Source organism: Neofelis nebulosa, chromosome 14 (assembly GCF_028018385.1).
Source record: "Neofelis nebulosa isolate mNeoNeb1 chromosome 14, mNeoNeb1.pri, whole genome shotgun sequence".
Taxonomy (NCBI): domain Eukaryota; kingdom Metazoa; phylum Chordata; class Mammalia; order Carnivora; family Felidae; genus Neofelis; species Neofelis nebulosa.
Window position 1 is genome coordinate 83,155,808 of NC_080795.1, and position 24,110 is coordinate 83,179,917.

Below are 24,110 nucleotides of genomic sequence, written 5' to 3' on the forward strand. Positions count from 1 at the left end.
GCGTGGCCTCGGGCTCCGCCCACCGCCTTCGGGGCGGGGCGCGCGTGCGCCCTGCTCCCCGCCTCGCGGGGACTGCTGGGCCGGAAGACGCGAGTCTGCGGCGAGCGGGAGCCGAACGGCGGCCTGGAAGATGTGGCGGCCGGTGAGTCGTGCCCCCGCGCGGGCGCCACAGATCCCGTCAGTCTCCGTCCGGAGCCCTCGGAGCCACCCCAGAGCCGCCCCGTCCTGGGCGCCGTCAGGGACCCTCACAACCCACCGACCCTTCCTCCCCGCCCCGGGACCGTCGCTCCCACCTGTCAGGGACCCTCCCCCCACACACCCCCCTCCCCGGGACCCTGACCCCCTGCCCGGCAGGGGCCCCCAGGGCTGTCGGGGGCGTCCTTCACATCTCTCAGAGTCCCTGTTCCTCAGGGTAAAAGCCCCTAGGCTGTGTTGGGAGATGCTGGGTACCACCTAGGAGCCCGAGCCCACCGCAGAGCCCTCTCCTCTCGCCGGAAGCACGTGTGCTGGGTTAGGGACCCGCCTCGGAGACAACCTCTAAATCGTATCCCCTCGTGGACACCGCTGTCCAGAGACACACCTTTTCCCAGGGCAGTCTGCCCTGGCTTCCTGGACTGATGGACACCCTTCCTACCCCTCACTGCTTCATCTCTGCCAGAATCCCAGACCGGAGTCCCCGTCTTTCCTTCTGCCTGCTCCCCTGGGAACCCTGCCCCTGGCCACCAAGCCACCTGAGACCGTCCTGAGTGACGCCTGCCCCCGGCTTGTGAGGAGATGAGAGGACTCTGGGGAGTGTGGGGGCCGCGGTGTCTCCGGTGGGCTGACAGCGGCCCTGGCTCGGAGGCGGTCTGTCCCCCACCCCCACCCAGACTTCCGCCTGGCCCTCGGCTGTCCTGCCAATGCGGTGCTACTCGAGTTCTGTCTTGGTTGGGCCTCCCATTGTGTTGTATCTGCAGTTAGGACCGGCACCGTTTAAACCGGCTGTCACGATCACTGACCCAGGTCCTAGCCACGGCCTCCCCAGGGATCTGGGCTTTTCGTCAGACGGCTTAGAGCTGAAGACACCTTCACCTTGGAGCTTTGCGCAGAGCTTGTGTTCGTTCAGTGAGCCTAGCCGTGTCGGCGTCGTGCCTTGCCAGGAGTGGCTGCCCTGCGCAGGCCTTGTAGTCTGAGGTGGAACAGGGTTAGTCCGAGTCAGGCAGAGAGATGCCGAGTGGGCCTGGGCACAGCACTTTACAGCTTACAGAGCTTCTGCACATAGTCGGGTCACTTAATCCGGCAGCAAGTGGAGCAGAGCCCATTCAGCTTCTGGGTCCTGACTGGTGCCGAGAGGCCACAGACCCTTGGAAAAGAAAGGGCAGGCTGTTCGTGGCCCTCAGAGCCCTCTCCAGTCTCACTTCCTACCCACAGGAACACTGCTGTGCCTTGGTTTCCTCCCTGCTGGAAAGTGCCCAGGTTCTCGTCACTTCTAGTTTTTCTGTCTTAGGGCCTCATCGTGAGGTTCAGCAGTTGCTTCTTAGCGCTATGGGCTGGGTCGCCTGCAGTGACCTTTCATCTGCTAATCTGATCGACAGGGTGCTAGAAAAACAGGCACCTCAGCTTGTCTTTGACTTTGGAATATCTGTTTGATTCTCACTACTGAGAGCTTTTTGTTGTTGTTGCTACTTTATAGGTTGTTAGCTGAGTTCCAGATGAACACTGTGTCTGCAGGCAGGCTGTGCACACGCTCTAAGAAAGCATGAGAGGCTGGGGTAGAGGAGGCCCAGTTCAGCTCATGCAAACTGGAAGGCTCTGAAGTGGTGGCCGTTGAGACACGCGTGCGCCAGGAGTGTCCCAGGCAAGCCAGGGCATGTGGCCACCCTGGTGAGAAGGCCTGGTGTGTGTGTGGGGGGGATATTCTGGGGAGCCACAGCTCTCTCTCTTCCTGTTTGCTGGTGTGTCCTGGTGCCCAAGCTCTGGGTGATTTGGGTTATATGTGATGTGGTGGCAGTTGTCCTGGACTGGTTCCTCGAAGATCTGGCTGCGGATTCTGCCCTGTGTTTATAGCCACATGACTTCTTTGGGCTTTGGGGATGTCTCTTGGGTGATGGGGATAGTTTGAGGAGTACTGGGCATCCCAAACTGGAGGGAGCCAGGTTCTGGAATGTGCCTGTGGACCTTGGTGGGGGCTCTGGAGTTGTCAGCATGAGGCCTCTTCCTTGAAGTCCTGTCCAGAGCCGGGCTGCTGTCATCTCTTACCTGACTGTGCATATTGGTCACCTAGCATCCAAGGCTGGGCCATGTGGGGGTGCTAGTTCGTTCTGTGCTTAGTACCGTTTGTCTCAATTCAACAAGCCTTCCTCGAGTTCCTGCTTTATCTAACAGGCACTGCACTAGATCCTAGAAGCACAGAGATGATGGAGAGGTGAGCCCTGCACAGTCTGGTGGGGGGCAGAGACTATAAGCTAACACTCACACTCCAGTGTGACAAGGACAGCGGGAGAGGTGTGTGCAAGGTGCAGAGGCGGATGGGGGGATGACAGACAGGACTCATGAATTTAGGGTCTGGTGAAGGGTGTTCCAGGCAGAATAGCAGCCTGGACAAAGGCCTGGGCCTGGTGCTGCGTGGGCTGTCTGGGGTCCACCAGAGGGATCTTTGTTATGGGAAGGTGACTGAGGAGTCACTCCTGCTGCAGCGGCATCTAAGAAAACAGAAAACTGTTACTGGGGGCTATGGCCGGGCTGTTACCTTTCTGGCCTCACCCACCCTGAAGCTTGGGGTGCAGCCAGGGCCTTGTGGTTTAGTAATAAATGTGTTATTTATTACTATGTACTCAGTAATAAAAGATAATTCAGATTTAGCATTCTCCTCCGTGAAAGAACACGAGCGTGGCCCCTCCCGCTCAGCGCTCACAGGGCCATCCGGAGGGTCTGGTCTTCTGGGGAGTCTGGGGTCAGCCCCTGGTCTTCAGGCAGCCACGCCTGGTGCTGGCAGGCTGCATTCCCGGCCAGCCCTTGCTTCAGCCCCCGAGTCGTGAGGCCTTTTGCTCTGTGCCTCCAGTTCATTGGCTGGAATAGCTCCCTGATCATTCCCTTCCCTTCTGAAAGCTGATGTCTCAGAATAATCATTGTCCATCGGCTTCGGGCATTTTCTTGCTTCGCCTGCAGTGGTGCAGCCTCTGAACCAATGAACCCATCGGAACTCTTCTGCCCTCTCACTTTGCTCATACCCTTCTCCAGTTAACTAAAGCATTTCTGCATATTCTGTATATAACCGATCTCCACGTTTTACACATGTTGGAAATAGTCTCTCTTATCTTCTTGGCTAACCGCTTTTCTTCCTTGTGAAAAAGCAGTAAGAGGCTGATGATCTTTTAATATAAGTAGTTCACTTTAATCTAGCAGGTATGTACTTCTTCATGTTAGGTGGTGTGGGCTTGTGGGGACAAGGCTGTTGGCAGGAGAGTAAGGGCATGGGGACCCACAGGTGGCATGGCACAGGAAGGCTGTGGAGAGTAGCTTCTCCTTGACCCCAGCGTGACCTCAGCATGCCCATCTGCCTGGCCTGTCGTGTGGGCTGGGCACTGTGCAGAGTGCTTTGCAAATGTCAGTTCACTTGTCCTGTATGTTAATAGTACAGTGGTCCTGGCTTTACAGATGGGGAAACGAAGGTACAGAGAGGGAAGTAACTTACCCACACACGCTGCACAGATAGCATTTGCTGGAGCCTGCATCCCAGTTAACAGGCTCAGAAGTCCGGGTTCATAGTCTGCCCCGGCTCCTCAGCCTTGGCTCCGCCTGAGTCTTTAGGGCAGGGCCACCCCGGGCACTGGGTGGTGTCGAGCAGTGTCCCTGGCCTCCACCCATTCAATACGGAGAGCACCCCTTTCCCCAGGTTGTGACGGCTAAGAGTGTCTCCAAACAGTGCCAGCCGTCCTGGGCACACAGTCTCCCCCGGTGAGTACCCCTGCCCTGCACCAGCTGCCTCATCTTCAAAATGCCACCTTCCTCAGACGCGGAGAAAAAGGAACCCTTGTACGCTATTGGTGGGAGTGCAAACTGGTGCAGCCACTGCGGAAAACAGTGTGGAGGTTCCTCAGAAAGTTAAAAATAGAACCACCCTCCCATCCAGTAATTGCACTGCTAGCTGTTTTCCCTCCAAAATACAGAAACACTAATTCACAGGGACACATACACCCTGGTGTTTATCGCAGCGTATTTGCAGTAGCCAAGATCCTGGAGCAGTTGTAGTGTCCACCGACTGATGACTGGGTAAAGAAGATGTGCGCACGTGCGAACACACACACGCACGCACACGCACACACACCAGAATATTACTCAGCCACAAAAAGGAATGAAATCTTGCCATGTGCAACAACACGGATAGAGCTAGAGAGTAATAATGCTAAACAAAGTAAGTCAGTCAGAGGAAGACATACTGTGTGATTCCACTCACGTGGAATTTCAGAAACAGAACAAATACAAGGGGGAAAAGACAAACCCAAATATAGACTCTGCCCTCCGGAGAACACACTGCTGGCCACCAGAGGGGGTGGGGGAGGGGGGAAGCAGTGCACTTGGGATGAGCACTGGGTGGCCTATGGAGGTGCTGAGTCATACCCTACACCTGAAGCTGATCCGACCTGGTGTGTTAACCATACTGAAACTAAAATAAACTTTAAAAAATGCATGACAATAACATAGAAGTCAGGAAGGTTAAAAGTAGAATTGAAAGTGTATAAAAGTATTTGCATTTGGAGGAGGTGGTAAAAGTATTTGTGACTATATTTCAAATAGAGAATTCAGTTTAGTCATTTGTGTTAACTACACAAAGCTTTGTAAGTGATTGCAACGAACTAAAAGTTTATAAAGGAAACGATAGAATAATTAAAAAGGTAAAAAGTTAAGTCAAAAAACAAAAACAGGGACCCTTGGGTGGCTCAGTTGGCTGAGCATCTGACTTTGAGATCAGGGCATAATCTCAAGGTTTGTGAGTTCGAGCCCCGCATCAGATCCTCTGTCTCCCTCTTTTTGCCCCTCCCCTGCTTGCAAGCATGTGTGCTCTCTCTCCCTCTCTCAAAAATAAATAAACATTTAAAAAATAAATTTAAAAAAAACACAAAAACAATGCCACCTTCCTGGCTGGGACTTGGAGCATCATAGCAGCTTTGATCATGAGAAAGTTTAAATATAGGGACACACTCTGACAGAACGCTGCCACATCGTTAATTGTCCAGTTACTGGCCACCTAGATCCACCCGTTTTTAATATCCTGCCCTAGTTGTTCTTATTTTTGTTTGAAATTGTGTATTTTGTTGTCATTGGACCAATTGAAAGTAGGTTGCAGACATAAACAGCCTCTAAACATTCCAGTGTGCATGCCCTCAACAACATTCTCGCTTAATCGTGCCTAAAGATGTGAACGATAATCCTGTAATGTCTGTCCGTATTCTGACTTGCTCATTTTCCCAGAAGTGTGTTTGCAGGCGCCTTTTTTTAGCCTGAAGTACGTCGTCGCGGTATCGTGTCTGTTTAGCCTCTCGATCTAGAAGTCTTCCCGCTTTTTTTTCTTGTGACTTTTTTTTTTTAACTTCTTGTTATAAAAACTGGAAAATATTTACAGAAGTAGAGATAATTAATAAATGGCTGTGCCCAGCACCAGTATTCCCAACTCATGGGTCCTAACGACTTTCTGAAGAGAGCAGGCTGTTAAGAGAATGTCCCACAGCCTGGATCTACTTGTTGGGTGTGCTCAGGGTCACTGATACTGAGTGCTGAGCTCAGTGGCTGGCAGCTGGTGGCTGTCGTCAGTTCTTGCTCGGTGGGCTTGTTCTTACTCAGTGGGCTCACTGTCTTCCAGAGATCAGATCCCTAGCACAGCTCTCGCTGGCCAGAATTTCAGGCAGCTGGCGAGTGACGGCATCGCGACACTCCCAGGCTCTCAGGCACCAGCCTTGGGCCGTCTTGCCAGTCCCTCGCACTTGTCTTGAATCCACTTGGCTCCATCACCCAGCCCCCTCCTCGTGGGCTGACCTCCCCAGCACATCGTCCAGTCCCTGCAGGAAAACCCCCAGGGCCCCTTGGGGTGCCCTGCCTGGCCCCAGCTCACCTTGCTCCCCAGTCTGGTCTTTTCGGGCAGCGGCCCCCCTCCCCGCTGTACCTGTGAGCATACAGTGTCTCCACGCAGACCTCTCCTCCCCAGAAGTGCCCTGTGCTCTCCTGGCTTCAGGCCTTCCCTGAACCCACATCCTCTGCATAGAAGACCGTCTTTGGTGTCCACGTGGAAGTCCCACTTGCTGCCAGGTCATGGATCCCCCCTCCCTATGCCCTCACACTGTCCTTGTGACTTCTGGGCTTTGTCTACATTTGTCTGAGGTCCCTGGTCGCCTGCAGGATCCAGTGTCATCCTGGGCGTCTCTGGCAGGGTTTGTTTGATGCGCATGTGTGCTAGAAGATGCGGGACCAGGGGAGGCGGACGATATCCGAAGACCTTGAAGGGAACAGGCGGGGGCCGGACGGAGCCTGGACAGAGCTGCGTCTGAGGGGAGTGTGCGGTCTGGGTGTGACAAACAAGGTGGGAGACCCTGGTGGGAACCACACATCCTGCAGGTACATACTAGTGTTCAGAGCAGCTGTCCCCCAGATGTCTGAGCTCGCAGACGCCCATTCTCTGGGCTTCGTCTTCTGGTGAGCCTCAGCGTGGCCAAATCAGATCACGTGGGCTGGAGGGCGGTGGGGGGGGGGCGGTGCCCTGAGGGCGGTGGGGGCGGGCCATGCTGTCCCTTGCACAGAAAGCCTCGGGGCTCTGCCTGCCCCCGTCCTTCTGCCTCTGGCCGCCTTTCTGGCCTCTGTGGGGTTTCCTTGAGCATCTGCACTCACTGTGTGTGGCCTTGCTGAGCAGAGGTTTTATGTCAGCCTGCGCTCTCCTCTTGGGACAGTAGGTCACGGACCTTTTCCTTTGACTTTTGTGTTGTTTTGCAGTCCTTGAAATTGTCTTCAGGGCTGTGTGCATTGGCCAGAAAATGTTAGGAAAGTCAATTCCTTATTTGGGCCGGGCTTCATGATGATAACGTTAGCATCTGTGCCGTGGGTCATGACTTACTACGCACCACCTTTTCTTCCCTAAAAGGAGAATTTGCAGTTGGGGGATTTGTGGTTGAGGAACTCTTATTTCATAATTAAAATAAGATCGAGAGAGCAAGGCCGTCGGGGCAGGAGAGCCATGAGGTTTCCGTGGCCACTGGAGTAAGCGGCCCCCAGGCAGTCCCCGCACTCTTTCTGGTTCGGTGCATCTGCCCCGCTCCGGGTCCCTGCTTCTGGGTCCTGGCACGTGCTCTCAGAACAACTTTTTCCTGCTTCTGGTCTTCCACCTGAGAGTCTGACATCTGTCTTCCTCCCTCCCTCCCTCCCTTCCTTTCTTCCTTTCCTTTATTTATTTATTTTGAGGGAGAGAGGCAGAGGCAGAGAGAGAAGGGATGGGGGGGAGAGAGAATCCCAAGCAGGCTCCACGCTGTCAGCACAGAGCCCCACGCAGGCCCAAACCCACGAACTGCAAGATCATGACCTGAGCTTAAACTAAGAGTTGGATGCTTAACCGACTGAGCTACCCAGGTGCCCCCTGACATCTTTCTGATTGTGTGATGAAGCATTATTGATCTTTCCTTTAGAAATTAAGAATGACTTCCTGAGGCTGCTGGTCAGTGGGCAAACAGCAGAAAAAGAGTAAATCATAGGTCACAGGGCCCCAGTGGAGTGTCAGAGGCAGGGACTGAGGGGTGTCAGAGGCGGGCGTCATAGGTCCCAGGGCCCCAGTGGAGTGTCAGGCAGGGACTGAGGGGTGTCAGAGGCGGGGATGTCTCTAGTGACCTGTGGAGGTGCAGACTGTGTGTAGCCTTTCCTTGTCTCCTGTGATTCCCGGATCTTGGCCTTACTTGCGGGAGATGGGATGGTCTTTGCCTTCCTGAGTCAGACATGCAGGCCGGGCCCCACACACAGGGCCCGGCAATGCTGACTTGCTTCGATGGCATATTTGGGTACCGGAAGGCACAGGTGCCCCTCAGATCCAGGCCTGGGAATGCCGGGGCAGCAGAAGGCTGGAGGGCGAGTTCTTGCCGCATCTGACCCCTTGCCGCTCGCTCACCCTGCAGGCCCAGCTCTGCCGCGTCCACTCTGCCCTGCTGCGGAGTGGGCGGGAGCCCTGCCCGTCCCCTGCCACCTTCTTCAGGAGAAGCCTCAGGGTCCTGCCTGCAAGGTGGTGAGTTCTCCGCAGCCACAGGTGCCCTCGAGGGTGCGTGCTTCTTGCCAGGCAGGGAGGGAAGACCTGTCTCGTGTGGCCCAAGGCTGGGCTTCTCTGCTTCCGCCCCAAGACAGATCATTTGCTCTTTGGTGAGGTGGCTCGGAACCCCCACCGCCAGGGCCCAGAGTTCGTGGGGCAGGACTCCCGGCCAGCGGCGGCCAGTAGACCGCAGCTAGAGCCGTGTGCTGAGAAGACAGAATGACCGGTCCAGGCCGGTGCAGGAGGGCGGGAGTGCCGTGGATGGGGCCACAGCCAGGGGTGGAAGCAGCAAGAAATGTGGGTGAGGGGGTTCCAGGCCTGGGGCCCGTGAGTGGGGTGGGGCAGCATTGAGGGGCGGTGTCAGGAGGCCGAATCCGGGCCTGGTGGAGCTGCTGCTTGGTGACCCTGGGGCAGACGTGTGACTGGATGCTGGGCTCCTGGCGGCCTCGCACCGTAGTAGCCGTCACCTGTGCGTGTTGCCCCACGCTGCTGTCTGACGCTCTGCCGTCTGGTTGGGCCGTCGTGGAGGTGACGGGCTATATATAGCTCCATACGGTGCGGGAGGCCCCGGTCCTGCGAGGGTCACAGCTCTGCCTGCGAGCTGCTTCCCATGTAGCCAAGGGGCCTGTGCTCAGCGGCCCCTCGGAGCCCGGTGTCCAAGGTGACCGGGAACACTCGAGTGTCCACGTGGGCACCTGGAACCCGTGTTAGCTGCAGAGCCGGGCCCCGGTGGGCAGGGGCAGGAGCGAAGTAACCTGAGCCATGTACCTGTCTCCCTCCAGGTCCCTGAGACCCCGGCCTCTGTGGAGGAAGGCGCTGTCTGCCACGGTGATGGGGGTACCCCTGCTTCTTGGGATCCGCTATTTCACCGCAGAGCCTCAGGAGAAGAGAAGGATGAGGCTTGTAGTGGACGGTGTCGGGCGCTTCAGCAGGTAAAAGGGGCTGGGGGCGGCGCGGTTCCTCCCCGGCGCAGCCCCGTCCCGACACGACACGTGTGGGCTTGAGCTGGGGCCAGGAAGGGTTGGGGTTCCGCTTGGCGCTTGCAGGCTGTCTTCCAGGCGCCCTCGCGCCGCCGGCTGAAGCAGCTGAGCGCCGCAGGGTCCGCGTGGGCGAAGTGCCGGTGAGCCGCCCACACGGGCCGCACCTCTGCAGACCCTTCAGATCAGCTTTGACCAGTTGGGGGGAGGAGAGCTGGTGCCTCCCCTGCCTCAGGCTTCTGCCAGCTGGTGGGCAGACGGGCTGCTGCCACCACCCCCTCCTCCCCTCCTCCTCTCCCTCCTCGCCCCCCTCCTCCTCCCCCTCCCCCCTCTCCCTCCTCCTCCCCCTTACCCCTCTCGTCCTTTCCCTCCTCCTGCCCCTCCTCCCCTTCCTCGCCCCCACTCCTCCCCCTCCCCCCTCGCCCCTCTCATCCTCTCCCTCCTCCTCCCCCTCTTCCCCGTCTCGCCCCCACGGAAAGCTGGCATCCAGAGAGGATTGGGGCTCCGAGAGGAGGGCTGTTATGCCTCCTCTACTCCCATTGGACTGGACTAGAGATGGACCGTGTCTGGTCATTAATATCAAGGGTGCCTTAAACTAAAGGCCCTTTTCATGCTCCCTTATGTCTCAGTGCAAGATTCTTGGAGGGAGGCAGTAAGGGTGATCTTCCTGTTGGAGCACCTTAGACATTTCTGCTGTTGGTCAGATCCAGGAGTTCCTACAGCCAGAAGTCCTGAGAAGCAGCTCTTGGCGTTGAGTGAAAGCTCCTCCTTCTAGCAAAACCCACTGTCGGGCTGGGCCGGGGGGTGCACGTGATTGCTCAGCGGAGCAGCTCACAGGAGACCTTGGTCAAGGAGGCTGCAGGGTCGGGGTGTGGGGGTGGTCCTGCTCTGCCAGCTCTGAGCACCTGCAGCCTCTCAAACCTGGGTCATTTCTCAAGGGAAGGCTTAGGACTGCTAAGGCCTTCAGCACTTAGCCAGAAACTTCTCTGAGGTTTATGCTAATGGAGGCCATAGATGGCTGGATAGCTGAATGCTTGACCACTTCCTGCTATGAGGACACAAACCCATCACTTCTTAGCTCACTGATGGCTGTCTCCCTAGGTGGTCAGGTTTGCTCGAGGGCAGCTTCTGGGCCATAACTTCTCTGTCCTGCAGGGTTGCACAGTCTCCACAGCCCTCAGGTTGATGAGGGCAGGCCCGGAGTCTTGTCTCCTGTGAGCCTCTGCCACGTGGGACTGTGCAGGACTGTTGGGGACTGTCCCCATGCAGCCTGGTTCTGAAATGCACACTCAGCAGGTCTGGGCTTGTCTCACCTTCTGCCTCTCATGTGCTGTTATTTCCCAGCGTCAGGTGCCCCATCAGCAGGCTTGGCATGCCTGCCTTCTCTGCTTCCTTCCTGAGAAAATGTAATTTTACAGGGGCGCGTGGGTGGCGCAGTCGGTTAAGCGTCCGACTTCGGCTCAGGTCATGATTTCACGATTCGTGAATTCGAGCCCCATGTTGGGCTCTGTGCTGACAGCTCAGAGCCTGGAGCCTTCTTCAGATTCTGTGTCTCCTTCTCTCTGCTCCTCCCCTGCTCACGCTCTTTCTCTCTTTCTCAAAAAAAAAAAAGTTAAACTTTTAAAAAGAAAATGTAATTTTACAGCTTGCTTTCTGAGGCTGAGCTGGGATTAGAGGGAGGGGAGCTGTCCTTGTCAGCTGTAAGCCCCAGCAGTTGCTAGGAGAGGCAGGCTGGGCACAGGGTGACCACAGGGCCTCTGGAGTAAGGGGCACTGTGTACTCAGGAGCCACGGACAGAGCACAGGCCAGGGGCAGGTCAGGACCGGCTCAGCACCAGGAGAGTCGGGGGCTTGTTCTCGTGCAGAGAGCAGAGATCAGAACATGTCATACATGTGTGAGGACTCAAAGATGGGGATGGTGGAAAGTTCACACCAAGGCCTTGGTTTCTTATCCCACCCCTTACTTAATTTTAACTTTTCAGAAACTTTTGGGCTTTCCTCTTTTGGATACAATTTCAAATGTCCAGAAAAGTTGTAAGAATAATACAAAAGAACTTTTTTTTTCCCTTGAAACATCTGCAAATAAGTTGTCAGTGTGCTCCATTATCCCTGAAACCTTGAGTGTATTTCCTAAACAAGGACATTCTCCATAAGCACAGTCAGGAAGCTGATACGTTATAAGCCTCTAACCACCTTAGCTCATTCACATGTATGGCAATAACCTTTTTAGCACAAGGATCCCATGCTAGGCCCATCTCTAATCTCCTGCAGTCTGGAACATTCCCCCTTGTCTCTTTGGCTCTTTTTTTAAATTTTTTTATTTTATTTATTTTTTTTTTTTATTTAAAAAAAATTTTTTTTTCAACGTTTTTTTTAATTTATTTTTGGGACAGAGAGAGACAGAGCATGAACGGGGGAGGGGCAGAGAGAGAGGGAGACACAGAATCGGAAACAGGCTCCAGGCTCCGAGCCATCAGCCCAGAGCCTGACACGGGGCTTGAACTCACGGACCGCAAGATCGTGACCTGGCTGAAGTCGGACGCTTAACCGACTGTGCCACCCAGGCGCCCCGGCTCTTTTTTTTTAAAGTTGATTTATTTATTTTGAGACAGAGAGGCAGAGGGAGAGAGAGAATCCCAAGCAGGCTCCACACTAACAGTGTGGAGCCCGATGTGGGGCTCAAACCCACAAACCACAAGATAATGACCTGAGCCAAAATGAAGAGTTGTATGCTTAACCGATTGAGCCAACCAGGCGCTCCTCTCCTTGGCTGTTATGGCTAAACTTGAGGTCAAGCATGGTCCCCCAGACCCCCATGTGTGCCTAGGGCTGTCCTCAGGGATCCCCATAGACAGTTTCGATAGTTCCTTAGGACAAATCGCAGAACTCAGGAAAGTTCTGGCCTCTGGATTATGTTGTTATCAAAGCAAAAAAGATACAAATTAGGATGAGCCCAAGGAAGAGATGGACAGAGTAAGGTCCAGGAGAGTCCCAAACTCAGAGCTCCCATGTCCTCAGTGACACGTTACACCCCCAGTCCTGCCCTGTTGTTGTGTGACCGTGCATTTGGGTATTCCCTGAGCTTCGGCAAGCAGTTTCTAGTGGAGTTTCATTACATAGGAACAATTGAATCATTGGCCTCCTGATTGAACTCAGGGTCCAGTCTCCCTCCCCTCCCCAGCTGGGCTGATATCTTGGCTCAGAGCCCCCAAAATTCTAGTCACATGGTTGATCTTTCTAGAGATCTGAGCTCTTCGTTAGCGTGAACCTTCCTGGCCCATCATGAATCAGACTCTCCTGTCACTCAGGAAATCCCACGGTTTTAGAGGCCCCCTGCCAGGAGCTTGGGGCAAAGGCCAGGCAGGCCCTTCCGAATAAAGCTAATTCTTCATTACACAGTGACCTTGACACATCTGGAGGCTTATAGGCCGGTAATGTACAACAGGGGTCAGCAAACTGTGGCCAAAAGTGGCTGCTGCGTGTTTTATAATCAAGCTCTCTTGGAACCGTAGTCACGTCTGTTGTGTACATGTTGCCTGCGGCTGCTTTCACTACAACAGCAGAGTGGAGACCGTGTGGCTCATAAAGCCCAAAATACTAACTCTGTAAAGAAAAGTTTTGCTGACCCCTTTTGTAGAAGACCTCTCTGGTTGGGTTTGTCTGATGCGTGCTCACAGCTGGATTCAGTTGGTGCGTTTGGGCAGGAACAGCACGGAAGTGACACCGTTCTGCACCTGTCAGGTGGCACGTGGTTTCAGTGTGTCCCAGGGAGCTTTGCTGTTTGGTTCCTGGTCTTTGCGTCATGTCGATGTCCGTTCCTGCCGCCCCTTGCCCACCGGCTCAGGGCTCCTGGGGCATCTCAGGTGAATTCATTCTTATGTGTTCGCCAGCTGGTGTTTTTTTCTAATTCAGTCTTTCCACGTTTGTTAGTTGTCATTGTACTTTAAGAAAAAAATTTCTCTTTTCCCCATTTATTCGTGTCAGTCTGGACTCATGGATTTTTTATTCTGTGGGTCGCTCTCTGTTGACATCACTGTGGATTTTTTTGTTGCCTACTGTTCCGGGATTGGCTGGCGGGAGCCCCTTCAACCTGGCCTTTGCGATCCTTTTTTTTCTCCCCCCCAAGTTTTTATCTAAATTCCAATGAGCTAACATAGTGTACTATTTGTTTCGGGTGTAGGTCCTTCCTTCTATCTCCAACATTTTATAGTAAACACTTAAAACAGTGGAATTGGAAACACTATGCAGTGAGCGTAGATTTTGCCATTAACATCTCAGCTTTTTATTTTCTTTTCTCCCATCAATTCCCACCCCTGAATCCTTTTGGCATGTTTCCATTTCTGGAGGATTTGGTTCCTCCTTTTGCACTGAGATACTCCAGGCTCATCTTGTTCTTTCCTAGGCCTGGAGTCAGCTTCTCTCCAAGGGAGTGGGAGAAGGGTCTTAAGGATGACATAGACGTTGGGTGTGTGTGCTCCCAGGCCCTCCCAGACCAGCGCTGGGGGCTGTTAGGGCACGTGAATGTGTGCACGCGCGCTTACTTAGGTGTGTTTGTTTCCTACCAAACCTTGCTTTCACACAGATACTTCTCCACAGGGACCTTTCTATATCTGTGACCCCCTTCTCCAACTGGGAGAATCCTGGCTTCCCTCGTCTTTAATTTAGTGGCTTATTCGATCAGTCACCTTGCGTGAAGCAGTTATCCAGCCCCCCCACCCCACCCCCGCCACCACCTTTGCAGACCTTGCATTGGCTTTTGGACTGAATTATTCAGGGAGGGAAGCCCTCTCCCCTGCCTTGTCTGTGGAGCTCAGAGAAATCCTGTGTTCTTGCTCACCCTGCCAACCACGCATTCCCTTCTTCACAGGCAATCCTGTTTGTTTTCTGTGTCGGGCTGGGGGTGAGTGGGGCAGAGCTGGTCTACGGGGGACAGTCTGGAAGGCACGGGGCGTGGGCTGAACTCAGACGCTGCTCTACGTGACTGCTGGGAGCAGCGTGTACTGCAGCAAGGAAGCAAACCTATCCGGGATCTAGCAGCCTATTCCTTCCCGCCTTTTAATTCCGACCCTTCTGTGGCGGAGGTGACCGAGAGGCAGGGAGGTAGAGGTTTGGCTTGACCAGTGGCCTCAGGTCCTCTCCACACCCCACTCAAAGGTCTGAGGGTCTGTGGTCTGTGACGCCAGAGGCCTGGACTCAGCCCTGGTTTTTTTCCCTCTCCAGACCCAGGGTCCCTGTCCATAGCCTGGAGGGCAGGGAGCGAGTACCCTCGCTGTCATAAGGAGGGGCCTGGGCCCCCAGGACAGCTCCGTGGAGCTGTCGGGGGACATGTGGAGAGTGCCTGGGGGGGCACTGGCAGAGCCCAGTCCGGGAAAGGAGGCTGAGTACAGAGGCAGGGCCAGCAGTACGGAGGGGCCTGGAGCCAGGTCACATCTGCACATAGGAGCTGGTGACAGCAGCCAGCTTGCCGGCCATCACTGCTGCACCAGTTCTTAGGTGCTGTGAAAGAATGAGAAAGAAGCCATGCCTGACTGGTAGGGCGCGAGCCGTCCCCAGACATCCTGGGTGCTCGCTGATGCGCGTTCAGGGACAGGGGTTGCACAGACAGCCCCTGCCATGTGCTCACTTTGGTCTGGTGGGCTAGTGGGGGGTCTGAGGCCCAGTGCCCGCCAAGGGCTGAGGACAGCCTGTGCCCACAGGTCTCTGAAGGTCGGCCTCCAGATCTCCCTGGACTACTGGTGGTGTGCAAACGTCGTCCTGCGAGGGGTGGAAGAGGTTTGTCCCTGTGTCCTGGCCACGGTGGGGGGAGGGCCAGGGGAAGGGGACAGGCCAGATGGAGGTAGGTGTTGGGGGCACTAAGGAGGCGCCTGCCTGCCCCCATCCCTTCCCTCCATGCCTGTGGTCAGAACAGCCCGGGGTACTTGGAGGTGATGTCTGCATGTCACCAGCGGGCGGCTGACGCGCTGGTGGCCGGGGCCATCAGCAACGGGGGCCTCTACGTGAAGCTGGGCCAGGGGCTGTGCTCCTTCAACCACCTGCTGCCCCCGGAGTATATCAGGACCCTGCGTGTGCTGGAGGACAGGGCCCTCACCCGTGGCTTCCGGGAGGTGAGCCCTACTCTTGGGCTGGGAGCCGGGGGCCTTGCAGCGGCCCCCACGCTGCTCCAAGAAGCCTCTCCTGCCAGGTGGATGAGCTATTCCTTGAAGACTTCCAGGCCCTACCCCACAAGCTCTTCCAGGAGTTTGACTACCAGCCGATCGCTGCTGCGAGCCTGGCCCAGGTGCACCGAGCCAAGCTGCACGATGGCACGGCCGTGGCTGTGAAGGTATGGGTGGGGGGGGGGGGGGGGGGCGCCGCTCCACAGCGGGCTCTGGGGCTGTGGCGGCGGCCCCGGGTCCTCCCTGCAGCCTTGCCTGATGCAGGTGCAGTACATCGATCTGCGGGACCGCTTTGACGGCGACATCCACACTCTGGAGCTCCTGCTCCAGCTCATCGAGTTCATGCACCCCAGCTTCGGCTTCAGCTGGGTCCTCCAGGTAACCGCTGCCCAGAGGCAGGCTGGAGCAGTGTCTGCACGTGTGTGCTGGGGGTGGGCTGGTCCCTGACCTGGACCCCCAGCTGCCCGTGTGGCCCCCAGGACCTGAAGGGCACCCTGGCCCAGGAGCTGGACTTCGAGAACGAGGGCCGAAACGCTGAGCGCTGTGCACAGGAGCTGCAGCACTTCCGCTATATCGTGGTCCCCCGCGTGTACTGGGACACGTCCAGCAAGGTGGGCTGGGCCCCCTCCTGGGTGGGAACGTACGGGCCTGCTGAGCTCAGCCACTTGCTCTCTCCCAGCGTGTGCTGACAGCTGAATTCTGTGAAGGCTGCAAGGTCAACGACGTGGAGGCCATCAAGACCATGGGGCTGGCAGTGAAGGACGTGAGTGCCGTGCGCGTTGGCACGTGGATGTGGGAGGGGTGTGTGGGCGCCCTGAGCACGGGGCCATGGTGGCGTAGTCCTGTTCTCTCTCCAGATAGCAGAGAAGCTCATTCAGACTTTTGCTGAGCAGATATTTTACACAGGCTTCATCCACTCTGACCCCCACCCTGGCAATGGTAGGAAGAGCCCCCACCCCGGGGTGAGGGTGGGGGGCCAGGGGTAGGGGGGGCGAGAGCCAATGTGCTGTGTCCCTAGTTCTGGTGCGGAAAGGCCCAGATGGGAAGGCACAGCTGGTGCTGCTGGACCATGGGCTCTACCAGTTTCTGGATGAGAAGTAAGCAGGGGCAAGGGGGGAAGGGGGCCAGGGGGCACTGGCCGGGGCGCTCTGGCCTTACTGCTGAGCTCCCCTAGGGACCGGGCAGCCCTGTGCCAGCTGTGGCGGGCCATCATCCTGAGGGACGACGCGGCAATGAAGACACACGCAGCCGCACTTGGGGTGCAAGGTGAGGCTGGGGCATGCAGGCGTGTGGGCTCGCGGGGCACGCGGGCCTGGCTCACTGTCCCCCGCCCCCCCCCCCCCCCCCCCCCGCCCAGACTATATCCTCTTCTCCGAGGTGCTCATGCAGCGGCCTGTGCGCCTGGGGCAGCTGTGGCGCTCGCACCTGCTGAGCCGCGAGGAGGCAGCCTACATGCAGGCCATGGCGCGAGAGCACTTCGCGGACATCGTGCGGGTGCTCAAGGCCCTGCCGCGGTCCATGCTGCTCGTGCTGCGCAACATCAACACCGTGCGCGCCATCACCACCACCCTGGGCGCCCCTGTTGACCGCTACTTCCTCATGGCCAAGAGGTGGGCGCTGGCTGGTGATGCCCGGGGGGGGGGGGGGGGGGGGGGGGGTGGAATGACTGTGCCGGACTGACCGTCTCTGGACAGTGCGGTCAGGGGCTGGAGCCGCCTGGCGGGTGTGGCGTACCAGAGTGTCTACGGTGCCAGCCTCCTGCGCCACATCAAGGTCATCTGGGAGACATTCAAATTTGAAGTGGCCCTAAGGTGAGGGGGTGGGAGGGGGCAGGCTGGGGCAGGCCGCCAATACCTGCTCCCCACCAACCTGTGACCCCTCTGCCCTCCCACCCCAGGGTGGAGACCCTATCGATGCGGCTCACTGCCCTCCTGGTTCGGCTGTTGTTCCAGCTGGGCCTCCTGCCGGAGACCCAGGAGCTCTCCCAGTACCTGGAGACCTAGGGAGCCCCAGGGACAGCAGACCTCAGAGCTCACCCAGCGTCCAAGCAACAGATCAGGGCTGAAGGTGCACGTGCCCCAAGACCGGGGGCGCCGAGGCAGCGGTGGCCTGGAGCGGGTGTGGGGGACAACACGGGGCTGTGGCCACAGCCCAGCCGGGAGACCCTGTAATGACCACAGACTCTCTTCAAATCACTCTTTTTCCTCGTGTTTTGTACAAAAAGGGGTGGGGGTGGTGCATGGGGGTGGGTCTAGAAGTGGGCGGTGACGCGGTCCGTCTCCAGCAGGTCCTCCAGAATCTGCAGAGAGAGAGGGGCTGGTGAGGGGGTAGGGGGCAGTGGGGAGGGCGGGGCGGGGCAGACGGGGTGGGCTTACGATGTCGGGGGTGGTGCCGATCTTCTTGGCCAGCTCGCCGCGCTCCATGGTGCTCAGGTACAGGTAGCGGTTGAGCAGCTCCCCGTCCAGGACGTTGCGCACCGCGTTCTGCAGGATGCGCCGGTCCACATGCAGCATCCTGGGGAGGCAGGCAGGCAGCAGGGCAGCAGGACGTGGGGTGGGGGGGAAGAGGAGCTGGGGGAGGGAGCGGGGCCAACTCACCGGAAGGCCCTGGGGTTGAGGCCAGCGTGGTGGGGCAGCATGGTGGTCAGCGCGTTCTGAAGCATTAGCAGCCGCCGGTAGGTCTTCTCCTGCATGGGCAGTAGCAGCCCGATGCCGCCGTCCAGCGTGGCTGCGGGAGGCACGGTGTGAGCCGGGCTGACCGTCCCCTGCCCCGCACCACACACCTGCCCCCATCTGACCCGGGACTCACCGAACCACGTGATGTGCTTGTTCTCCCACACGACTGACTTCTTGCTTGGTCCCTCGGCAGCCCCCCGGCATGGGGTCCTCCAGAACGTGTTCACGTGGGCGCCCACGTGGAAGTCCGCCCGGCGGAGCAGGCGCATGCCCCCAAAGCTCTCTTTGGCTAAGCCAGAGGGAGCTCAGGTCACTGCCCGCCCAACCCCCAGCCCCGCAAAAGGGGAAGAGGGAACACTCACCTTCTGGCAGGTACATGTACACCATGAGGTTGCGGTCACGGTCGGACACTGGGGAGCAGAGCGCCCAGGGTCAGCCCGGCCACACCCAAAGTCTGAAAGACCCCAAAGCCCCCCGGGCCCTGTGCTCACCCAGGAAGCCCAGTTGGGCGTTGTCCACCATGAAGTCCACACTGTACACCTCCAGGGGCTTGGCGTCCTGAGGACGGGGAGGGAGGGGTGTCAAGGTCGGCCTGAGGCCAGCACCCCCCCAGCACTGTGCGCAGGCCCCACGGGTACCCGGGACACAAGGCTCAGTGTCTTGCTCTCCTCCTGGTAGCGCAGCAGCGAAATGCTCTTCATGACGTCGGCGGCCAGGATGAAGTTCTTGACGCTGATCATCTGGTGGATGTAGAGCTGGGTGTCGATGAAGGCCATGCCGGTCAGCTCGCTGGCCCGCAGGCTCCACAGGAAGATCTAGGGGGACAGAAGGAGTAGGCAGCGAGTGGTAGGCAGCGGGCAGGACTCGGGAGGGCAGTGGCAGAGGGCACACCTTCTGGCCGATGGCAGACACCAGGTGGCCGTTGCAGTGGCAGAGGGCAGTTACTGGCCCTTTCTGCTCCTTCTCATACAGGACTTTGAACTTGTTCTTGGTCAGGGGCTGGCCAGGCTCAGGCACCACCTCGATCACATCCATGATCAGGATCTGCCGGGGGAAGGAGGGTGGGTGAGGCACAGGGTCGGTGCTGGGGCTGCCGGGCGCGGCCCGCCCCCTCCTGCTAGCCCCTTACCCGCCCTCGGCACGTGACTTCCTCCCCCTGCATGAGGCAGGTCCCAGCAGCCACGTAGCCCTTGAGGCCGGACACGGTCTCCTCACTGCGCAGCGACACCGTCTTCATGCAGGTCACGTGCTCCCACTCCTCCAGCTCGATCCTGCACACGACAGGGTCAGGATGCAGCCTACGGGCTGGCCCCAGGTCCCCAGCCAGACCCAGCCTCACCTGGCATTAGGGATGGCCTCCCAGCTGACTGGGGAGATGAGCTGGATGGAGAAGGCCTCCTGCTGCGGGTGGATGTACCGGTCGTCTGCAAGGACAAAAGGCGACGGTCAGGGTGGGCAGCCCGAACAGCAAGCCCCCCTCTGGGCGTCTCGCACCTCTCTCAATAGTCTCAAACTCCTTCTCTTCGCCGGTCATGCGTGGGATGCGGGTGCACGGCATGTTGGTGCTGGTGGCAACAGCGTACACCTGGGAGAGCGGAGGGCGTCATGGGCAGGCCGGAGGCAAGACCCAGAGGGTCTCTGGCCTCGAGGGGACGGGGTCAGACCTTGGACTCCACGTGGTAAGCCACATAGTGGGCTGTGCAGCGCAGTGGGATCTTCCTGACAGGCCACGGGGCGTCGTATGACAAGTAGGCAGGCAGGACACTGATCCTCAGCTCACCCTGGGAGGCGGGGTACAAGGGTCAGGGAGGCCAGGCACCGCCAAAGGCAGGCCAGGCAATCCCGGCCTTCTGAGGGCTCCGTGCAGACGGCCCTCAGCTCTACCGGCACAGGTGTGTGCAAGGGGCTGAGACCAGCTGTCCTGTGCTTCACCAGCTTGCTGTCCCCTCTCCCAGGCTCACCCAGGACTGGGATGCTGGCCACAGACTTGTCTGGGCCAGGGCAAGGGAGGACCAGGCTCACAGGAAGCTAGAGGCTGCAAGCAAAAGCTTACCGGTACACTGACCACACCAGAGTCCGCACAGACGGGCAAGGGAGCCCCTGCCAGGGCCACCCTTCACCCATGGTCCCAAGCGTGTCAGCATCTACAAAGCCCTGGCCGTGCTATCATCGCTGTTTTCTCAGTCACCTGGGGTCACCTCTATCAATATACTGGCATCGTGGAGGAGGAAATGGGAGGCTCAGAGAGAGTGGGCGTCTTGCCCAGAGTCACAGCTCCTGAAGGGCAGGGCTGGGGTCTGAGCCACAGAGCAGTGGCTAGACCTTGGCTCCGCAAACGGGTGCCCTTGTGGGCTACGGTCTCCACTGCCGCCTGCCCTGTCCTCCAAGCTTTCCCAGTGTTAAGCCCCAGGTTGCACCTCTTTGACCCTGGCCCTGTCCACTGTCTACACAGCTCCCTGACCCTCCAGATGAAACCCAGGATCCTGCCCTGTGACGAGCTGTTGAGGGCCTCATTTCAGGGGCCCCCGCACCTCTTCCCGACCCAGGCGTCACTGGTGAGTGTCAGATGGAAGTGAGGAGGGCAACGTGAAGCAGCCTCAGTCCTGGGGTCTCCCTACCTGTCTGTTGAAGTACAGGAATCCACGGGGGCAGTTGACGTTGTGGAATGGGGCAAAGGAGTCAATGGGACCATCGATGCCCATGGGGTGCAGCCGCAAGGCCCCCCGGCCAGTCACCAGGAGCCAGTGAGGTGAGGGGCCACAGATGAACACCTGAAGGCAGGTACTATGAGAGGAAGCCCCATCTGCACCCCCCGAGGGCCCCCCATAAAGCCACCTGCCTACCCCCGAGTAGCCATAAATGTCCTCGAAGTATCGGAACCGTGCCACACGGCCACGGGCCCCAGCCCCCTCCTCAGCGCTGCCGCCTTCCGCTTTCTTCTTGGACGGCTTTGGCTTCTTCTCACGGAAGTTGATGTTGTGAGGGACCTGGGGGTGGAGGTGTGTGCACCATGAGGGCCGGGTCTTCCCCCCGACACGTTTCACATCCACCCCACACCCAGCACAACCTGGTCACCGCACCTTCTTGAAACGGACTTTGAGGTTTCCCTGGCCGAGCTGGGAGTCATGGGGGAAGGCCTCGTAGATGAGTAGCTCCTGGTCCACGTGCACCTGTGCGGCAGTGAGGGGTCACCAGGGGAAAGGAAAGGCGCACTGTGGGGTCACCACAGCAAAGGGGGGGCGCCTTGTAGGGTCACAGGGGGAGGGGCAGGGGGGCAGTGCAGAGCCACCATGAGGGGACAGAGGGCCCATACTCACCAGGAGGTAGGGCCTGCTCTGGCGGCTCCCCAGCGCCACCAACAGCACCTCCTTGACAAGGGGCAGCTCCCCCTGGCGCGTGGCCTCCTCCTTCCGGGCCTCACCCTGTGTGGTGGGCTGACCAAAGGAGCTGTCCACCAAGACCCGCTGCCCCACGGGAAAGTTCTTCACCAGGAACACCAGCCGCCAGTCAGGGAGCTGGTAGATCTGTGTGGGGAGTGGGATTAGCAGCCGCAGGGAGCAGGGGACAGGGAGCTGCGTGGGGTGCAGGGCATCACACACCTCCAGGGTTCCGTTTTCCCGCACCAGTAGGCACCAGTGAGTGGGCTCGGCCCGGAATGGGGTAGGGTCCCGGTCAGCAGGGGGTTGGCTGCTCCTTCGGGCCTCCTCCTTGCTGGGGCTGAAGAGGGAGCCCGAGTCCCCATACAGCATCTCCTCCTCGTCGTCCACCGTGGGGCTGGAGGCCGGGGCCGGAGGACGGGTCACGCGTGGCCTGCCGCAGGGAACCTGGCCCCAGCCCGTGCCCCGGCCACCCAGAATACCTGGTTTCGGAGCCCTGGCCCTCCGCCTCCGAGCTACTGCGGCCCCCCAGGTCATCACGGGCCCCGCCCAGGCGGCTCTCAGTGGTGAACATGCCGCTGACGTCACGGTACACGCAGAGCGTGATCACCTTGGACTGCTGCAGGGAGAGGGGCCGGGCTCAGCTCCGGGGGAAGGGGAGTCAGCAGGCTGTGGGCGTGGCGAGGGGAGGGTGGCTCACATGGTGCAGCGGGGGCTTGTGCAGCGCCAAGCGGTGGTGACGACCCCCATATGAGTCGCTCTTGAGCAGGAACATGGTGACGTGGCCCTCGGCACTCATGATGACCACGTAAGGGTCAGCCACGGCACACTGCACAATGGGGGAGCCCAAGTCCACGGGGATGAAGTGCAGCTGGTTCACTGTGGGCACAGGACGGTCAGCACCGGGTGGTCAGCACCGCCCACCCTTGCCCACCTGCCCACCCGCCCGAGCCCACCTCCTTCCAACAGGCGGATGCCGAGCGGCGACACCTGCACGATGTAGCGATTGTCCCCAATGTTGCCAGCAAAGACCGTGGGGCCCTGCGTAGCAAAGCCACTAGTGTCCAGCTCCATGATCTCCTGCCCTGTCTGCAGGATCTGCAGGTGATGGGAGAGTGAGGCGCACGCTCACCGTGGGACCCCGCCCCAGGCTGCGGGACCCCCACCCCTTACCATGGTGGAGTCTTCCCGGCTCAGGATAAGGAACCCGTGTCTTCGTCCATCGTCTTCCGCCTCAAGAGTGCTGGGCTCCTGCTCTGCGCCCTCCCCCTTAGAGGTCTCCTCCTGCGACAGCAGAAGGAGAGCAGGAATCACACCACCCAACCAGGGGTGCCTGGGAAGAGGGTGGGGGGAGGGCAGACCCCCAGCCAAACCAGAGCAAGTGTGCACCCAGGGCTGCCTAAAATGTCACGGCCAGCCCTGTCCTGGGCCCCACTGCCTCCAAGCCACCCGCACGCTCAGGCTGAGTCCATGTGGAGGCAGCAACGGGGTCACCTGCCCCACTCAGGGCCTCCTCACCAGCCCAGGATACACCTACTTGCTCCTTGCGCACAGGGGCGATGACTGTCCACATGTCATAGCAGCCAGGAAGCTCAAACGTTGTCACCACCTGGGGCCGGATGCTCTTCTAGAAGGACGAATGGGGGGCAGGGGGGTGTCAGTTCACCCAGGTCCCGCCAGGAAGCACCACACCGCCTGCCGCCACATACCTGTAGGACCGACAGGGCCCCATTCTTCCCATAGCCGGAGCACACCACGATCTCCAAGTCTGGCTCGGGGCTGTTCTGGAACTGCACAGCAGCTCAGAGTGAGGACAGGGCCCCACTACTGCGTGAGCCCCTTGCCCCCCATCTCTTCACCCAAAAGCACCTCTTCAGACAGGAAAGCAGGCTCGCCCATGGCAGCGTTGGCACAGGGTCCGATGTTGAGGATGCTGTCACATACCTGCGGACACAGCAGTGTTCAGGCAGGCAGGTCGGCTGGCGTGGGAGGCCCCTCCCTGTGCCCAACCTCACCTCAAAAGAGTAAGTGGCCAGCTGTGTGCCCGACTGGGCCTCGCTGCCGTATACTTCAATCTCATCCACCTCGTCCTGAGGCACCGACTTGCCCCCTGCAGCAGACAAGAGACCCCGTCGGGCCAGGAGGCCCGGTTGCCTGGCCACCGGGCCTAACCCCACCAGCCCCTGCCTGTCCCGTGCAGGCCTGTCCTCACCTGACCAGCCCACCGTGGAGTCCACTCGCTTCTTCTTCGAGGGAGGCTCTTCCTGCGAGGCAGGAGGGGACAGTGAGCAGCCCTCTGAGGCTGGCCCTGCACAAGAGGCCAGCGTCCTGACAGGCCCCGGGCACCCACCTTGTCAGCAGCCTCTCGGACGGCACTGGCCGGAGGTTCCTGTAGCTTCTCTGTGTACTTGAGGAGGAGCGAGTTGCCCAGGCGAGAGCCGAGGAACAGGTACCCAGGCTCCATGGTGACCATCTGAAGACCAGTGGGCGGTCAGGGTGAAATCAGGCCCAGACCCAGGGCCACCTCCCACCCACCCAGTCCCAACTCACGCTGGTGGTAAGGACACTGGCGGCCGCCTTGTCGAAGTGAAAGGCGCGGACACTGCGCATGCCGTCCGTGATGAGGGTCAGCACGTAACTGCCAGGACGGGGAGCACTGAGCTGGGGGCAGGG

At 58.7% G+C, this 24,110-nt stretch overlaps 2 protein-coding genes across 4 annotated transcripts in view; one reads left to right on the plus strand and one right to left on the minus strand.

Moving 5' to 3' along the window:
* Window positions 1-17,580, plus strand: ADCK5 (aarF domain containing kinase 5). Of its 3 annotated transcripts, XM_058699456.1 has the most exons (15): window positions 1-142; window positions 8,127-8,233; window positions 9,037-9,186; window positions 14,927-15,002; window positions 15,134-15,334; window positions 15,412-15,552; window positions 15,650-15,763; window positions 15,865-15,996; window positions 16,065-16,148; window positions 16,243-16,324; window positions 16,404-16,482; window positions 16,560-16,651; window positions 16,743-16,995; window positions 17,080-17,196; window positions 17,283-17,580. In XM_058699456.1, exons 1-15 carry the CDS (start codon window positions 131-133, stop codon window positions 17,386-17,388), a joined length of 1,746 nt encoding a protein of 581 aa, XP_058555439.1. In that variant the 5' UTR covers window positions 1-130; the 3' UTR covers window positions 17,389-17,580. The 3 variants fall into 3 exon arrangements, with proteins under 3 accessions (XP_058555439.1, XP_058555441.1, XP_058555440.1); XM_058699458.1 differs by lacking the exon at window positions 15,865-15,996; XM_058699457.1 differs by lacking the exon at window positions 14,927-15,002 and having other exon boundaries at window positions 15,139-15,334.
* The window catches only part of CPSF1 (cleavage and polyadenylation specific factor 1), an 18,978-nt gene continuing 12,439 nt past the window's right edge, over window positions 17,572-24,110 (minus strand). Inside the window, exons 11-38 of the mRNA XM_058699455.1 lie at window positions 23,988-24,075; window positions 23,788-23,910; window positions 23,650-23,701; window positions 23,453-23,547; window positions 23,307-23,381; window positions 23,147-23,227; window positions 22,975-23,064; window positions 22,611-22,721; window positions 22,394-22,535; window positions 22,138-22,316; window positions 21,920-22,056; window positions 21,660-21,834; window positions 21,378-21,584; window positions 21,141-21,230; window positions 20,904-21,047; window positions 20,679-20,831; window positions 19,725-19,841; window positions 19,555-19,645; window positions 19,400-19,484; window positions 19,190-19,331; window positions 18,952-19,104; window positions 18,699-18,875; window positions 18,552-18,618; window positions 18,423-18,470; window positions 18,194-18,349; window positions 17,983-18,112; window positions 17,761-17,899; window positions 17,572-17,684 (exon numbers count right to left, since the gene is read on the minus strand). Coding sequence (XP_058555438.1) covers window positions 17,637-17,684; window positions 17,761-17,899; window positions 17,983-18,112; window positions 18,194-18,349; window positions 18,423-18,470; window positions 18,552-18,618; window positions 18,699-18,875; window positions 18,952-19,104; window positions 19,190-19,331; window positions 19,400-19,484; window positions 19,555-19,645; window positions 19,725-19,841; window positions 20,679-20,831; window positions 20,904-21,047; window positions 21,141-21,230; window positions 21,378-21,584; window positions 21,660-21,834; window positions 21,920-22,056; window positions 22,138-22,316; window positions 22,394-22,535; window positions 22,611-22,721; window positions 22,975-23,064; window positions 23,147-23,227; window positions 23,307-23,381; window positions 23,453-23,547; window positions 23,650-23,701; window positions 23,788-23,910; window positions 23,988-24,075 — 3,295 coding nt within the window. The 3' untranslated portion in view covers window positions 17,572-17,636. The remainder of the gene's footprint in view (window positions 17,685-17,760; window positions 17,900-17,982; window positions 18,113-18,193; window positions 18,350-18,422; window positions 18,471-18,551; window positions 18,619-18,698; window positions 18,876-18,951; window positions 19,105-19,189; window positions 19,332-19,399; window positions 19,485-19,554; window positions 19,646-19,724; window positions 19,842-20,678; window positions 20,832-20,903; window positions 21,048-21,140; window positions 21,231-21,377; window positions 21,585-21,659; window positions 21,835-21,919; window positions 22,057-22,137; window positions 22,317-22,393; window positions 22,536-22,610; window positions 22,722-22,974; window positions 23,065-23,146; window positions 23,228-23,306; window positions 23,382-23,452; window positions 23,548-23,649; window positions 23,702-23,787; window positions 23,911-23,987; window positions 24,076-24,110) is intronic.